Consider the following 17,994-nt stretch of genomic DNA (forward strand, 5'->3'; position numbering starts at 1 on the left):
GTTTATGTGCTAATATTAGTTCTGCAAATACTAGTATAGAAATATCGTTAGAAATGTCCACAGGTTCAATGTTTTTTCTCTGAATATTTTGCCCCTGCAGCTTTATACTGTGGGGGAAAGAAAATTTCACTAATTACCAGTATATATCATTTTTAGTGATGAACTGTAGCACTGTTACCCCAAAACTGGGAGTAATTATGCTCCACTATAATTAACCTAATTATAGATTTTATGCCTTATTTCTTTTCTTTAATGTAACTATTTCACATGATGCTATTTCACACTCAGAAATGTTGCCTGGTAAGTCTGCATAAGAATTCTAAAGTTGAATGCTATGAACTATGAATACTATGAAGTAACATATATTATGTTTTTCATAGAAGAAGTTTATACTAATCCTAATTAATTGGCAACATTTTGAAAAATTGTTTGCTCATCTTTAGAGCATCAAATGCCTCATTATTTCCAGTTTCACATTCAAAAACATGGATTCTGACTCATCTTTCTCAGATAAATCTATAAGACTGGTCAATGGAAAAAATATGTGTGAGGGACGTGTTGAAATCTTACGCGATGGATTGTGGGGGACCGTCTGTGATGACTCCTGGGATATAAAGGATGCAAAGGTCGTGTGCAGGCAGCTCGGTTGTGGACGTGCTAACAAAGCATTTCAAGGAGCTTACTTTGGTCAAGGCTCAGGAAACATAACTATGGATGATGTGAGTTGTAAAGGGACTGAAGACAGATTGGAGAAATGTTCTCATAGTGGATGGTTCCTTCATAATTGCAACCATGGAGAAGATGCTGGTGTCATGTGCTCAGGTATCATCTGAAATATAAGGACACAACAGGAAAGAAAATGCAATGTGTTTACATATTTTTCTTCCAATGGAACAGGTTTAATGTTTTGAATATATGTGTGTGTGTGTTGTATTTGTGCTGATAAATAAATAAAGGGAGACTAGTATGGATCCATTTCAAGCTATTTAGCTCTCATCAGCTAGCCATACCCTTACTGTGATTTGAACCTGGGCTGCATTACCTATTAGGCAGGAGTCTTAGCCACTAAGCCACAGGCTCTCCTCCTTATCAGCTGAGCCAGGGAAATAGGTATGTATTTGTGTTACAACCCCTGGTATGCCCAAATATGGGAGGAAGCTCACTACTCTCTCTTTCTGTTCTTCGGCTCATCACAGAAAACCATCCAGGCAGAAAACCATATTTTTATTTTTAATGTTGCCTTTTTATATTTGTGTTGTATTTGTGCTGATAAATTTATTTATTTATTTATCAGCACAAATACAACACACACACACACACACACACACACACACACATTCAAATAAAGGGGGGTAAAGCAGCACATAGACTAAACAAATCCAGTTTGACATCTCTAATGGGCATGTTCCTCAACAGAATATTAAGTTGTAATCCTCAGGCTTGTTATAATGAAAAAGAACTAAAACATTTTTTTTATCAGACCATCATGCAAAACTATATATATATATTAGTTTTGAGATGAGAATGCAGTAGACACAGTGTACGTGCCCAAATGCTGCTATTAAATAGATTGGCAGTTGGCCAAATGAATCACTGTATCCAAAGAAAGCTCATGGGTGACTCAGGCTTGGAGGGAAAGTCTATTCACCTTCATTTGAAAGGCCTTGAGCACCACAGGGATCTCTTCCCTTTATTAACCGACATTTTAATAATAACCTGGTTGCAGCAGTTGGGATAACGCTGATAAATTTTGGCAGACGAATAAGACTAATTTCATTTAGCAGGTATAATGTTCTCTGTTTGTCTCCAATATTAATCCCTCTGTATTTATGTTTCATTGCTTGATTAAGTTTGTTTTCTTAACAGGTTCTCCTACACCTGCTCCTCCAGTGATAGAGACCACCCCTAGTAAGTCTGCATCTGAGATCCTCATTTGTTAATTCAGAGAAATGGCTATTGACATTCTCTGTATCATTCATGTTGCACATATGTTTTGTAATAACAGACAATCCATTTAATTCAATTCTTATTAATAATTGCAATGAACCACCTGTTGACACTGGAGAAACAAAGTAGAAGCAATGAATGTTACCTAAAGAAAACTGCCCTTCAGGCTCCGGAAACAGCAAAAGCATGAGAAAGAAGCTCAGACTGACTTCCTCGTAACTTTCTTCTGATAGCATCTGAAGGAAGGAAAGAGAGTAAAGTTCAGTCAGGCCTTGAAGACTGATATCAGCCCTATAGGATGAAACAGATTAAGAAACCAACTGGGACTGTAGTGCTATAGCTACATACACAGATTCTTGAAAGCCTGACGAGAATGTGTCTCCTCTTCCTTATTATACTGAATTAGGGAGAAAGTGCAGGGGTGGGTTCCTGCCAGTTCAAATCTACCATGCCGTTTAGAACTGGTTCCAGCTCCCTCCCCCCGCCCAGTTGCACCACGCTTGCCCCGCCCACCACTCACTGATTGGATGGCTCAACAAACGTCCTGCCCACCTCTAAGAATCCTATCTAAACCTTGAAGTCTTAAAGCTGTCAAGTTTGAACATCCCTGGGGGTTTTTTTCCTAAAGGGTTAGGGGTGCAAGGGTCTTGTAACTTGACAGCTTTAAGATTTGTGTGCTTCAAATGCCAGAATTTCTGAGCCAACATTTTGGTTGCTAAGCAAGAGCGTTGTTAAGTAAGTTTCACCACATTTTACAAGTTGGCCACGCCCCCAGTCACATGACTGCCAAGCTACTTCCACTCAGTCACATGGCTGGCAAGCCACTCCCACAAAGCAGGCCACACCTACAGAAGAGGTTCTAAAAAAAATTGAAACCCACCACTGAATCAGTCTTACCTTTTTTTCCTCATCCTTCCTTTTGGAAGTTTCAAAAACTGAAAGGATGCTTTTGTTTATGTAACTGTCATTTTTACAGGTAGTCCTCAACTTACAACCACAACCGAGCCCCAATTTTCTGTTGTTAAGTGAGACATTTGTTAAATAGGTTTTGCCCAATTGTGGATAGTTTTCCCCAAATCCGACTATATTGGGCTTTACCCCCCAGCTATTTTGCTTCACATGTTTATATATATAATCTCTGTGTGTGTGTGTGTGTGTGTGTGTGTGTGTGTGTGTGTGTGTGTAACAATAGCACAGGTTTTCAGAGTCAGCAAATAGATATTTATACATCTATAATAGTGATTGTGTGTGTGTTATTTCTTTTTTTAAAATCATAAATCATTGCACTGCACTTGCCTTGCAGATTCTCCTAATTAATTCGGTTTAAAAGTAAAATAATTTATTGATGGTATTGCCTATGTTGTATTCTTCCAAATTCTCAGAAATTTTAATTTTTTTCTAAAACACTGGCAGGAAAGGAATTCTTGATCTCATTTCCTATAACAAAACGAAATTAACTGTAGCATGGGAAATAATTCTTAAAATCTACAAAGTTTCATGTGCCTTACATGCACAATATTTGTCTTTGTGTTGTCTAGCAAATCAATGTGGAGGGCAGCTGACAAATGCTTATGGATCCTTCTCTGGACCTTATTATCCTGGAAATCACACCAATATGACCTGTGTCTGGAAAATTCAAGTGAGGCCCCTTGAACGCATAAATTTAAAGTTCTCTTCTATTAAGTAAGTTGAATGATCCGTTAACTATTTCCTTCTATATGCTTAATAAATGTGTTTTTGGCTTTGTAAACAACTAATACATTATCGGGGTACATCAGCAAATAATTATTATTCCAGAGTGAACCAGACTGAGTTAGCAAGGCATAATATACATTTGGGATGAAGCAATCAACTCCATATTTAACTGAATTCAACACAGTTTGACTGAGATAATGTCTTTACGATTTTAAATATCTCCCTTAAAAGAAACTCTAAGTACGGTACTCCTTTTGGCTTAATGTGATTATTTCTTCCTTAAATGATTTAACACAATTTGTTAAGTGAGGTGTACCACCCAACTTTATAACATTATAATCTATTTTGGCCACAGTTGTTAAGCAAATCATTGCAGTTAAGTGAATCATTTGGTCATTAAGTGAGTCCAGCTTCAACCGTTGGCTTTGCTTGTTGGAAGCTGTCTGGAATGGTTACATATGGCAATCACATGACCCTGGGATAGTGCAACTGTCATAAATACATGCCGATTGCCAAGTGCCCAGATTTTGATTGTGTGATGCTGGATTTGGCAACGTTTTCAAATCCAAGAACCAGTCATAAGTCCCATTTTTTCAGTGCCATTGTAACTTTGAATGGTGGCTAAATGAATAGTTGTAATTGAGGACTAGTGGTTAGGGCATCAAGCTAAAAACTGGGAGACCGTGAGTTCTAGTCCTGCCTTAAGCATAAAGCCACCTTGGGTCAATCATTTTCTCTCAGTCCTAGGAAGGAAGCAGTGGGGAAAAAAATCAATTCTGAAAACAGTTTGCCAAGAAAACCACAGGGACCTGTCCAGGCAGTCACAGAAAATCAGTGATTGAATGGAAGGGGGAAAAATGGTGGCATAGTAAGAGATAAGGAGTGAAATATTTATCTATTTCTGTACAGCTTGGACTGTGATAAAGAATATGTTGAGATTTATGATGGATTCCGATATGGTTCATATCCACTTGGAAGAATTTGTTCTAGCGCCTATCTCAATTATACCTATTCATCAACTTCCAACATAATGACAATAGTGCTGCATAGAGATTCAGGTGACTCAGGAAATGGGTTCTCTGCTCGTTTCCAATCTACTCCACCAGGTAAGGTTATTTATGTAATTCATTTAACCTGTATCCTGTTAATGATGTAATTTAGGGATTCAATATTGTTTTAAACTAACTTCTATTTAGTTGTATACTGTGAATGAATGAATGAATGAAATTTAATTTGTTAGCCGCACCCTCTCCTAAAGGACTCGGGGCGGCGTACAATAAAACACATACAATATACATATATATACAATACATATACAAATAAACACATACACATACATGTACCTGGAGGAGGTAACACTCATAAAATATATATAAAAATAAAATTAAAATAGCTATTTAAAACACCCTCAGTTAAAATTAGAAAAATTTAAAAAACCCGTCAGGAGCAATAGGATAAAACTATGGTTGAGCCAGGCCAGCTAATTGGAAGAGGTGGGTCTTGAGCTTTACACGGAAGGAGCGGAGGTCAGAGGTAATCCTGATATCAGGGGGGAGGTCATTCCACAGGGCTGGGCCCGCCACAGAGAAGGCTCTGCTCCTAGGCGCCGCCCCCCGACACTGTTTGGTGGACGGCACCTGGAGAAGTCCCTCTCTGTGCGAGCGAATTGGTCATAGGGATGTATGGGGCAGGACGTGATCCCGCAGGTAACTAGGTCCTGTGCCATGTGTAGGGCCATTGGTTCATATGAATATTTCAACAGCCTATCTTCATGAACAAAATAATCTTTATCATCTTTGAACTTTCTGAAACTGAATAATATTTAAATAAATGAAACAAAATAAGGACACAACAATATAACAATGCTATAATTAATTAGAAGAGGCATCAGATGCAACAGAGCAGAACACAACTAATTTAATTTAATATTTAAACTAGGAGAATCAACAATGTTTTAAAATGGTGCTAGACTACTGGCAGTGTACCAGTTGTATCGAAAGGTTCCACAGTTGAGATGGCATAATAGAACATATTTTCTCTAGTTGTGCCTTATAATGTATTTAAAATGCTTGGAGAAATGCCTTTTTTAAAAGTTCAAAAATAGATAAATGGAATGCAGATCTTATTTTCAAGTCATTTAGAATTTTAAAAGTAAACCTGAAAATCTTAAAAGAAGTATTCAGTACAACCCTTTCAATACTTGTATAATCCAGTTTGGTTGTACAAAGTTTGTTCAACAGCTATACTTCTATATTTCAGTAGAAGCCTCACTATATGTAATCCAATCACATACGTTCGTAGCATAGATCACCCAACCCTTGTTCTCCCCATCTTACCCATTGCTTTTATGAGATTTCAGATTTGGTTCCAAAGCAGCCAATCACTGCTTGACACCAGATGACTGATGCAGGGGCCAGAAGGAGGTTGGAAAGAATGTGGGGATAGAGCCCACTATCTTCCCCTATGCCATGCAACCTATGGGTTTCTGGGAAGTATAGTTGGAAGTTGCAGTGGTTCTGAAGTGACCACAATTTCCCCAAATTTCATTCCCACAATTGCCACAGCACCTAGCATTCTGTAAATTAAGCCATTTGAATTTCTTCAGTTTAATAACTGTTGCCCTACGCACTTTCCAATTTCACCCAATTTTAGGTTACAAACAAACAGACCAAAGAGTTTTAGTAGTATGCAGATTGGATGAAAGTAATAATCATCTCATGTTTAATGAAATTGTTTTATTGTGTTCACAGAAATGAGACCTACTACACCAGTTTCTACTTCTAAATATACAAGTAAGATATTCTTTTTTCTCTGATATTGTTTAATTGATGAGCTGTAAAGAGTTAAACCTTCACTGGAGATGGTAGGTAAAGTTATCTAGGAATAAACGTGCAAATGTTGTACAAGTATCGTGGCATGGAGGTAGGAGGATTTGAATCCACTATATGAGATGAATCAGGCATGTTTATTTGCTTTGTAAAAAATATGAAAAGCTGGATTTACCTACCCCTCTCAGTTTGGATCAAAGTAGCAGCAGGCATATTAGAATAAAGTTTTCTCGAGTTTTCTTGTTCTTTTGTTCAAGACCCATTCATAAATTACTACTGTCATATTTAGTGTATTCTCGGCATGTCAAGAGTCTAAAATTTCATAATCATTTGAGTAGGTTAACGGGTGTCAAACTGATGGCCTATGGGCCGGATGAGTCACACACAGACCAGGTCCACCCCAGCTCTGAAAATGGGGAAAATGTCATGAAACAGTTTGTAATATGGCGAGTTTGACATCTGTGACCTAGGAAGTACTTTCCTTCTCTGCAAGGGATTGTCTACCTAAGTTTTAAAAATATTATGTTTTCACCATTTATATGTCTAAATCAAGCAACAGATTAAAGTCTAATAGTTAGACTTTAACTATTAGATAGCCCAGCAATCATGAATATCATTTTGAATCAATTTCAGCATTAGCCTAATGAAATGGTTCTATTCACAGACCAACGCTGCTATAATTGCTTAATAATTTAATGAATATTTAATTCCAAATCAGCTTTCCTTTTACTTGGTTTTAAGTAAATCTTTCATCCCTCTTTAAACTGAATTTAGATTACAGGCTTACTCCTTTTTCCTACTTTCCTTTTGAAATTTAGAATGAGAAATTTAGAAATTTAGAAGTGCAGAAGTTTGAACATCTATCTTAGCAACCCCTTCAGCCCTTTTTCCTTCAGAAAATCTTGCATTTATTTCCTTTTCATGGTTTCTAGAGATATAATACCATAATATATGTCTCATATAATGAATTTGACATGTCAGAAATACATTTCACATATAGTACTTTAATATGGTATTGTCCCATGTGTTTGAGTGGCAAGGATTCAAGCTGACCACAGTGTGTGCTCTGATTCTTGATCCAGATTTTTGAATTTCTTAGTTGCATGTAAACTTGTGAAGTTATCCAGCATTAAAATCCTAAACTAATAAAAAAAGAAAAATATTCTCATTATCATTATGTTGGTAGAAGAAAGTGGGTTGGTTACTGTAAATTGAACTGTTGAACCACTAGTTCGGTGAAGATATTCACCTTGGTTGTATTTTCAGATTCCCAGTTTGCATTACAGATGCAAGAACTATAACTTTTCTTTTTTAGAATCTTGGTTGTAAAATATATTTGTAAGAATCGGAAGCGTTCTGGAATCATTTGTACATAACTGATAGTCTTCTCAAAGCTAGAATGCCGGGACAACAGATTGAGGAAGGCTTAAACATGACATTTATCCTTTGACACAATTATGAAAAGATAGTAGAGATGAAGTTGTGGCATGATAAAGCAGTTTATTTCTTAGTTTTGACTGAAACTTAATATATGGTGACAATACAATACTGAGCTTAGTATTGTATTATGTACACACCATACACAAAGAAGTGATTTCAGATGGGACTCATCTAACATTATTTTGATTATATAGAACATGAGCATTTATAAAATGAATTGTTTAGCTTCTAGAGAGAAGTGGAATTTGACATTCTAAATAAGGTAATAAAAGTTTCACTGAAACCAATTAGTTGTGTTAAGGCTTGTGATTTTCCATTTTTTTTAGTTCAAAGGTCCATGACTGTACTTCTCAGAACACAATGATCAACTTCTCTTACTGACATTAAGCACTCTGAAAATTGGTTGATGATTGTGTGGTTTGCATTACTGGCATGTGGATCTCTCTCCCTCTCCCTCTCCCTCTCCCTCTCCCTCTCTCTCTCTCTCTCTTCCTCCCTACCTCCCTCTCCCTTCCTCCCGCCCTCCCTCTCCCATTCTCCCTCCCTCTCCCATTCTCCCCCCTCTCCCTTCCTCCCTCTCCCTCCCACTGTCTCTCACTGTCTCTCTCTCTCCCCCCTCTCTCTCCCATATGGGGAGAGGGGGTGACTAATAAGTTCAAATAAATAAATAAATAAATATTTCTGAAAAGATGAAAAGTTCATAACTATTTCTGATAAACCCACTTTTCTATGCATTATTTGATTTGGATGCTTCTACTCTCAGGAAAAATGAAAGTTTCCTTTGCTGGCTAAGTAGAAGAGATATTTCTTAATTAGTTTATTTGGTCCACAAGCAGATTCAATAATTAAAATAATAGTAATCCTTGGATGTATTTGTATTTTGCTTAACGTTTCTCTGTGTTATTATTTAGGACTTTCATGTGCTGATGGATTCATGCGTGCACGGATTAGCATACCCTATCTCAATTCACTCGGCTATAATGCATCACAGGTTTACCTGAATACCCTAGATGGATCATGTAGATCCCAAATTATAAGAGGTTTTGTTTATTTTGTTATACCATTCTATGGCTGTAACACAAAGACAAGGGTGAGAATCATTTGTTGTTCTTAAAGCTAATAACGGTTTGCTCTCTCTTCTTGTCTTAACTATTACTATAAGAAAATGTACTCTGGATTGGGTTTTAAATTGAACTAATGTTACAAACAATTATGTTTAATAGCAATATGAAATGTAAGTTTAAAGTTAATTTCCGATATTGGGTTTAAGAAATTCTGCTTAACTTTGAACACATTAACTGGATCTAATATTACAATTAAAATTTTAAAAGGGGGAATTTTGGAAGGGAGAAAAAAAATCAATGTCTTTGAGACTGATTCCCTACTTTATAATCCGAGGAAAAGCCAGGATTGGGGCTGCTGAAATGTTTTGTAATGGGTAACATGGTTTTTGTTAACATCACTTTTGTTACTATAATTCTAAAATAATAGTAGTCTTTAAAATGATGATGTTTAATTAGTGTTTTTATGTCGCTACTGTTGATTACTTTTTCTGTCTTTCTGTGCTTTTTTAGGTGAAGAATGAGACAATAATTTATTACAATGTAATCAAGACTATCGACTCCGATTATATTATTACAAGAAAGAAAAACTTTCAATTTCATATTATGTGTGAAATGAAGCAAAACACTATAGTAGAAACAATGTTTGTTGCCCAAAATGCTGTTGACCTTACTGAAAGGCGTATTGGCCATTGCAATGTGTCTCTGGCATTCTATTCATCATTATCCTTCGCCCGTAAAGTTGTGGGATCACCATACTACGTTTCACTCAACCAGAATTTATATCTCCAAGCTACTCTGCACACTGCTGATCCAAATATGTTACTCTTCTTAGACACATGTATCGCATCTCCAGATAGTAATGATTTTAGAACATTGACCTATGACTTAATCCGAAGTGGGTAAGTGTGTATTAAATATGTAAGAACCATAATCCACGTTGCCACAAAGAAATTGCCATTGTGTCAGACACATAGATTCTGAATGAGATTTTCTGCATATTTCTTAACACAGTATAGAAAGAACTGCAAACTATAATAACTCATTTTCAAACAAAATAATACCAGGTGATGTTAATATTTCACTTAAATTATCGAATGTTAAGTGTTAATATCAAATTATAAAATTAAGAGTTAATATCAAATAATTCAATCACATATACAAAAACTAAGGCGAATAAAAGGATATTATGGGCTGAATTGATTGGTCACAAAATGTATACTAATGACCAAACTTTCTTTAGATTATGGTCAATTTCACATACTTTGTACAAAAATAGTTATTACTACAGAGCCATTGCCTTGCTCTCACTATACAGTCCTCTGTACTAACAACATATTACTTTCCCTCCCAAGTACATATCTTAAAGCACTTTTACAAGCCCCAAATTTGGGTTTTATTTATTCATTTTGATATTCCAATATTGCAATATATGCTTTCCCCATTGCTCTCTAGTGCATCTTATAATCATCAGCTTTAATCTAATGCAGAAATTTAGGAATTACATACATCATTACCCTGTAATAAAATATTTGAAATAAGCATCTTGGCATACCTGACACAACAATATTTTCTTTTATTTTTCAGATGCCCACGAGACTCTACTTATAGAAGCCTGCCCGCACCGACAAACAATGTAGTTCGTTTCCAATTCAATTCCTTTAAGTTCCTTAACATGCACAATTCAGTATACCTACAATGTAAATTCGTAGTGTGTAGAGCAGATGATCGTTCATCTAGATGCCACCAGGGATGCTTAATGAGAAAAAAGAGAGGCCTGGATGAGTCTCAGGAGAAGGTTAATGTTGTTGTGGGACCACTTAGACTTCTGAAGGATGAAAATGAAGTTCAAAAATAAGGATCTCCCCCATTTGACTATGTTTTCTGGTTAAAATGATGAAAGCTAGATAGATACCTAAAAAAATAATCATACCCATGTTACTCGATGGAGAAAATATTTCAAATCCACAGCTGAATACTATCTTTTATACAAGTAACTAAAAGCGAATGAAATATTAAAACAACTTTTTAAAGATCTTCAGAGCTCTTCATCAGGCAATATTAGGGGGTGAGGGAAAGGAAAATTAGTCTAAACAGCATTTTACATAGACAAGGACTTTTCCTAAATGGCTGTGCAATTTGCTGATGTAGTAGATCATAACATAAACAGGCCGTTTATATAAGCACTTTATATATAAAAATGCCAAAGTCCAGTTGAGGTTTGTGTTCCTCATGATGATTGTTAGCCTTTAAAATATCTGAGAGTCCATCAATAACATACTCTTAGTAAAACGATTAGAAAACAGCTAACTTTTAAAACGTTCTTCATATGTTTTGTCATTCTTATTTTATTAAAGTCTGACACAGAATATATACAAATTTTAATAGTCAACCTACACAGAAAAAAAATATGTCCCTGTATTTCACACAGGAAGGATACATACTAGTTGTATTTAATATCTAAATTGTATAAATCTATCATGTATTGTAACATCCCTTCATGCTCTGAAAAGCAAAATTACTTCAACTATTTCTGAAAATGATTGTGGATTATTCTTCTTTCTCTCACACACCAATGGCACTTTATGAGGCAGCTTCTGCTGTCTGAGAAGTTACATGATATATTAAGATTTGGTCAGACTTTTAATAAATTGAATAATTTGTTGAAGACTAAAGGGGTCAATATAGGCCAACATGTGGTTTGCTAAACTAATGAGAGAAAGGATAATTTTTAAAGGACCCCTAAGGTGAATGAGCTACAAAAATAAAAAGTTTTAGTATTCCATGCTGTATATATGAATACAAAAGCTTTGTCACTAAATTAATTTCAAATTATCGGAAATTGTATTTTGCTTCCAATGCATTGCAATAAAATTGCTATCTTTGCAAACTAAGAGTGAGCTTATTATTTTGGTACAAGGAGAACTACTTTTATAGAAAAACCAAACCTATGAATTACTATATGTATTTACTTTTGAAGATTTCTTTTTCTTTTATTTCAAAATTTATAGACCGCCCCCTCTCCCCGAAGGGACTCGGGGCGGTGTACAGGCATCTCATTAAAAAACCAAATACAAAAGATAAATACCCTTAAATACCCTTAAAATTGAATTAAACCTAATAGCTGTACAAGATGATAAAAGTTAAAAGTCAACCTAAAACTCACCCCTAAACATTAAAAATACGGATTGGAGGGACTAAAGCTGGGATTAGGCCAGGCCGGCTGAATTGAACAGGTGGGTTTTATGCTTCTTACGAAGGAGCGGAGATCGGTGGTGGTTCTGATATCAGGGGGTAGGTCATTCCAGAGGGTCGGGCCCATCACAGAGAAGGCCCTACTCCTGGCCGTCGCCCGCTGGCACTGCCTAGTGGACGGCACCCGGAGGAGTCCCTCTCTGTGAGAGCGGATTGGCCAAAGGGATGTATGGGGCAGGATACGATCCCGCAAATAGCTAGGTCCTGTGCCATGGAGCGCTTTAAAGATGATAACCAACACCTTGAAACGCACCCGGAAAGCCACAGGTAGCCAGTGCAGCCCGCGCAGGAGAGGTGTTACGTGGGAGTATCTAGTAACTCCCGCAATTGTCTGCGCGGCCGCATTCTGGACCAACTGCAGCCTTCGGGTGCATCTCAAGGGGAGCCCCATGTAGAGAGCATTACAGTAGTCCAGTCGGGACGTCACAAGTGCATGGGTGACTGTGCAGAGGGCGTTCCAGTCCAATAGGGGATGCAATTGGCGAACCTGGTGAAACGCCCCCCTTGCCACGGCCGTCACATGGTCATCCATTGACAGCCGGGCATCCAGGAGGACGCCCAAATTGCGTACCCGATCCACGGGGGCCAGCTGTTCACCCCCAATGGACAGTGATTGCAGCAACTGGTTGAACCGGGGTGCCGGTAGCCACAGCCACTCCGTCTTGGACGGGTTGAGCTTGAGTCTGTTACTTCCCATCCAGATCCGCACAGCTTCTAGACACCGGGGCATCACTTCGACGGCATCGTTGGGGTGGTTCGGGGTAGAGATGTACAGCTGAGTGTCATCAGCGTACAGATGGTAATCTACCCCGAACCCACGAATGATCTCGCCCAGCGGCTTCATGTATGCGTTGAACAGGAGAGGCGAGAGGACTGACCCCTGTGGCACCCCGCAAGTGAGCAGCCTCAGGGTCGACCTCTGCCCCCCTGTCAACACACATTGAGCTCGGCCAGAGAGGTTGGAGGAGAACCACCGCAAAACGGTGCCCCTCATCCCCAACCCCTCCAGACGATGCAATAGGATACCATGGTCGATGGTATCAAAAGCCGCCGAGAGGTCTAATAGGGCTAAGATGGAGGAACAACCCCCATCTCTGGCCCTCCAGAGATCATCCACCAACGCGACCAAAGCCGTCTCCATGCTATGACCGGGCCGGAAGCCGGACTGGCGCGGGTCCAGATAATCCATTTCCTCCAAGTGACGTGGGAACTGTTGCGCCACCACACTCTCTACAACCTTCGCCAGGAAGCAAAGGTTGGAGACGGGACGATAGTTAGCTAACATAGCTGGGTCCAGGGAAGGCTTCTTGAGTAGGGGCCTCACCACCACCTCTTTTAAGACGGCCGGCAAGAACCCCTCTCTCAACGAAGCGTTCACTAGCTCCTGGAGCCAGCCTCGTGTGACCTCCCACGATGCCAGTATAAGCCAGGAGGGACACAGGTCCAGTAAACATGTGGTGGCTCGCAGTCGCCCACGTAACCTGTCCATATCGTCAGAAGTAACAGAGTCAAACTCCTCCCAGGATGGCGCCTCAAGACCCACCTCCGACGTCCCTTCTAGACCGCTAAAGGGGACCCACTCGCTGCGAATCTGAGCGATTTTGTCCTGCAGATATTCCCCAAATTCCTCTGCTCTACCCTGCAAAGGGGCTTCCCGCGGCCTCTGTGAATGGAGGGAGCGGGTCACCCTAAACAGGGCGGCAGGGCAGTTATCTGCGGACGCAATAAGAGTGGCACAATACTGCTTTTATTTCATGAAACAGTCCCAGAGAAAAATACAACATATGTTAAATTTTACAAGAAATGAAAACAATTTAAAATAAAAATATTTTTACCATATAAACTGTAAAAACCAGAAGAACCCTTATTTTGGGAAACCTAAGAATATCTACATCTTTAAAATAATAAAATGCTATTATGTGTACCAAAAAGATACAGTTCAGAAGAACTTCAGATTAAAAAGAAAAAATAAAGATTCAAAAGCCCAATTTGACCACAAGCTAGTAACGTGCGGTGAGGTTTATGGCTGGTGAGGCTGGTGACGTCATCAAACCGCATAGTTTCTCCGATCTCACGGGCACAGCTGACCAGAGAAGTTTCTCTTCTCAGAAATGTCAGAAAGGGACAGGCAGACTGCCACAGCTCCACTGAGAAGACATTTCTGAGAAGAGAAACTTCTCCTTTCTCCTCCTCCCCCCCCCCACTCCCTTCTAGCACTGATGATGTTACCTAGGCATTTTTTGCATCGGGCGAGCCCAGGATCCTTGCAAGGGGAATGGGATCACGTGTGCAGGAGGCTCCTCAGCGCCAGCCTCAGATCAGCGCGAGCCGCGGTCCCCTTCCCCTGCACACGTGGTCCCATTCCCTTCCTTCCTGAGCCAACATGAGGGGGATCTAGGCTGCGCTGATCTGAGGCTGGCGCTGAGGAGCCTCCTGTACATGTGGTCCCTTGCAAGGATCCCAGGCTCACCCGATGCAAAAAATGTCGAGATCGGCACACTTGGGGTTGCTGCTGCGATGTCCAGGGAGGCTAAACCAAGGCGCGCGCCTCTCACAGCCACTTTCGCAGCTTTCCAGAGTAATTTTTTTTATTTTCATGGTGAGAATGGTGAGGCTCTGCCTCCCCTGCCTCCCCTGACTGCACGTCACTGCCACAAGCCTTACAGGAAAGGATATATTTTGAAATGGAGACAAGCATCTATTGTGCTATATGCGAACTGTAGCACAATGGGCAAATAATTTCACAGACTTGTTATCAAGAATGGCTTTTTTTAGGTGGCAGCATGAAATTTCTAGCAAAGTAATCTTCTAAAAAATATCTACTGTCTCAGATATACCGTGTTTCTCTGAAAATAAGACAGGGTTTTATTTTCTTTTGACGCCCCCCCCCCAAATAAGCGCTTGGCCTTATTTTCAGGGAGGTCTTATTATTTTTGAGATGCAGGAGGTGGGGAGCATGGTCACCTCATGGCTGCTGCTGTGTTGCAATATTTGGGAGGGGCTTATTTTGGAGGGAGGGCTTATTTTAGCACATGCGCTAAAGCCCCACTGGGCTTATTATCCAAGGAGGTCTTATTTGGGGGAAAACATGGTATAAGAGAGAGGGAATGATCTTCAGGTTCTAACTTACATACAGATTTGTAAATTGTTATAGTCACACCAAACACAGTTCAGCGTCAAATTGGAAATTGGTACAGCTCCTTCAGAACCAATATTGCTGTAATGCTTGGGTTATGCATTTTTCTGGCCAAGCATAACTGTGGCTCCAAGCACAGCAAATTGCTATAATCCAACATAGATTTAGACACTCAGGAAAACTTTTAAAGCTCAGGCAAGCTTTTAAAAATAAAGTGAAAAACAAGCATTGTTTCTTATGGAATATGATTTACTGAAAGTAATGGCTCAACATTCTTCAAGATTTTGTAAATGCTTTTTGGCACAGTTTCCAAACCTTTCACCTGGAAACCCCTCAGACTATTCTGGAATTCACCAATCCTTACAAGCGTAATGGATCCCTTCCTACTATAAGAAAAACAGATGACTATCAATCCAACCCTTACCAGAAAATTATTTGATTATGAGAACAGGGGGCTAACAAAGCCTTCCCATGCATAACCTTTACACAATACTTATTATGAAGAGGCTCTGCTTTATGTGCTACTGACATAGACTGATGATATAGTAAAATTGCCCATAATGGAAATCATGAGGTCTTTAGATGGAAATATGAAAAAGACCATACGTGAATGCTTGTGAGTTTTAAAGAGCCTCAGATTCTCTACATCAGGGGTATCAAACTCATCACATGAAATATCATGACCTTTCCCCCCTTCGCTAAACCCGGCATGGGCGTGGCCAGTGTGTGATGCCCTGCTCTACATCATAGGTAGATCACATAGAGTGGCTTTTAGGCAATGGGATGGACACTGTATCAACAAGTCTTTGTGCTGCTGCTTTAACTTAACTTACAATGTAAATTCTCAGATCCTTCAATGAAGCAGAAGAGTCTCTAGATAAGACTAGTAAACTACAACCGTTCTTCTCAATTCCTTCAGTCTGGGCTGATACAGCATCATATAGTCTAGCCAACTACGTATATACAAGTTCACTCATTCAAATTAAAACTAATTAAATATGCCAAGTTGGCCCTCTCACCTACTAATTACACTTAAATGATAAATTAAGCATACCCTACATTCAGTAACAGAATCATTAGAAAACCTGGTAGGCTGATTCGATGATATAGATTATGACTTGAGGGATATCTCTGTTTTCTTTTATTTCCGCACTCCTGTCCAACTTTTAATGCTATCAGTCCCCTTGTTTCGTTTGGTTAGAATTATATTATTCAGTTAGAACTATGTTATTTGCCTAAGCTGATGTACAACAACATTCAACAAAATTTATATATGTACGCGCGTGTGCACATACAGAGATTCACCCTCACACATAGATCGTATGAAAAGGTGGGGGAAATAAATATTCTTTCAGATTTTCAGTTATTAGTATTAGTCCCCTTGTAAAGAGAAAATTTTAACACAATTTCACAGTCTTTCAGAATTTCCAGAGCTATTAGAAGTAGTCAAGTTGTTACTTTAGTTCAATCAAGCTCTTATCTTGGTTCAAATCGACATTGCAAATCAGGCTACTCAATGGGTTGGGAGAAAACCTGAAAGGAGATACCAGGGAAGGTTGAAAAACGAAACTGATCCAAAGTTTTAGTAGGAATCATATCCTAATTATGGCTATCTTCATAAATGTACATACTACATCAGACGCTTTACTATCAAAATGTGTAAATTTTTGCATTATTCATAATAACTATATTAGAGCAAGTGGTAAAATGTAGGAATGAGAGGTAAAGCTATGTAAAGGCATGCGTAGAAATTACCATGATCTCAGTAGCTGGTTATCTTGGAAACCTACAAGCTCACCTAATTAGCAGAACCAGATGCGGGAATAAGGGAAAGGTGATGCACAGCCGTTATCTATTAGCTCATTAATTCACCAGAGCAAAGGCATGAGGTATCCTTGGCCTGAATAGCATTCTTGATTCACTAGGGAAGATTTGGGGGAGTGAACCGAAAGCAATGTGTTGTTACTCTGTGCTTTGCTTGTAAAAACTTTATAAAAGCCAAATAAACTCAGTGAAAGGAAGACAGATATTTTGGACACAATATCCGGTTTACCTTGAGTTTGCCTGTGTATTATTGAGGTTTTCCTATATACTAGGAATTTTCCTATATATACTAGGAATATATAGGTTTTTTTTAATAATACTAGGAATGTGAAGAAGAGCGCTCCATGAAGGCTTACTGAGTACTGGAGAGACCATGCTTCCCTCCAAGAAAGTGACATGGCAAGACAAATATCCACGGCCAGTACATTAAAAATAATTCTACCAGGTAAAGGAGGTAACAAAAAGACCTGTCAATGGCTAAGAACGGAATGTTGAAGAAACATTCCGTTCTTAGCCATAATTTTGAATGCACAAGACCAAGGCTTAAGAGTAAATTCATACAACTTCAGAACTGAGAAAACAGCAATAGGCAGGAAATGCTGCCTATACCATGCCGTGTAAGGACTATGACAGCAACTATGTACTACAGAGAGGCAGAAGATTAGCAGAATGCATCCACATCAACTAGCAGTCAGAATACATGATGAAAATTCCTTAAACTCATAACACATGGACAGACTCACCCATAGTTTCACCTGGGAAACAGTGAGCATCCTAGACCAAACTAAATTCAAAAAATTATAGGGAA

The 17,994-nt window shown here is 38.9% G+C and overlaps 1 protein-coding gene across 1 annotated transcript; it reads left to right on the top strand.

Annotated features, from left to right (window-relative positions):
• The first annotated feature begins 695 nt into the window (after positions 1 to 695).
• LOC309393456 (scavenger receptor cysteine-rich domain-containing protein DMBT1-like) lies at positions 696 to 11,861 on the top strand. The gene is made up of 8 exons (XM_081955728.1): positions 696 to 822; positions 1,867 to 1,908; positions 3,486 to 3,630; positions 4,552 to 4,748; positions 6,393 to 6,434; positions 8,822 to 9,000; positions 9,485 to 9,873; positions 10,559 to 11,861. The coding sequence occupies exons 1-8, from the start codon at positions 711 to 713 to the stop codon at positions 10,827 to 10,829; spliced, it is 1,377 nt and encodes a 458-aa protein (XP_081811854.1). The 5' UTR covers positions 696 to 710; the 3' UTR covers positions 10,830 to 11,861.
• The last annotated feature ends 6,133 nt before the right edge of the window (positions 11,862 to 17,994 follow it).

Source organism: Natrix helvetica, assembly GCF_964273705.1.
Source record: "Natrix helvetica genome assembly, chromosome: 5".
NCBI classification, from domain to species: Eukaryota; Metazoa; Chordata; class Lepidosauria; order Squamata; family Natricidae; genus Natrix; species Natrix helvetica.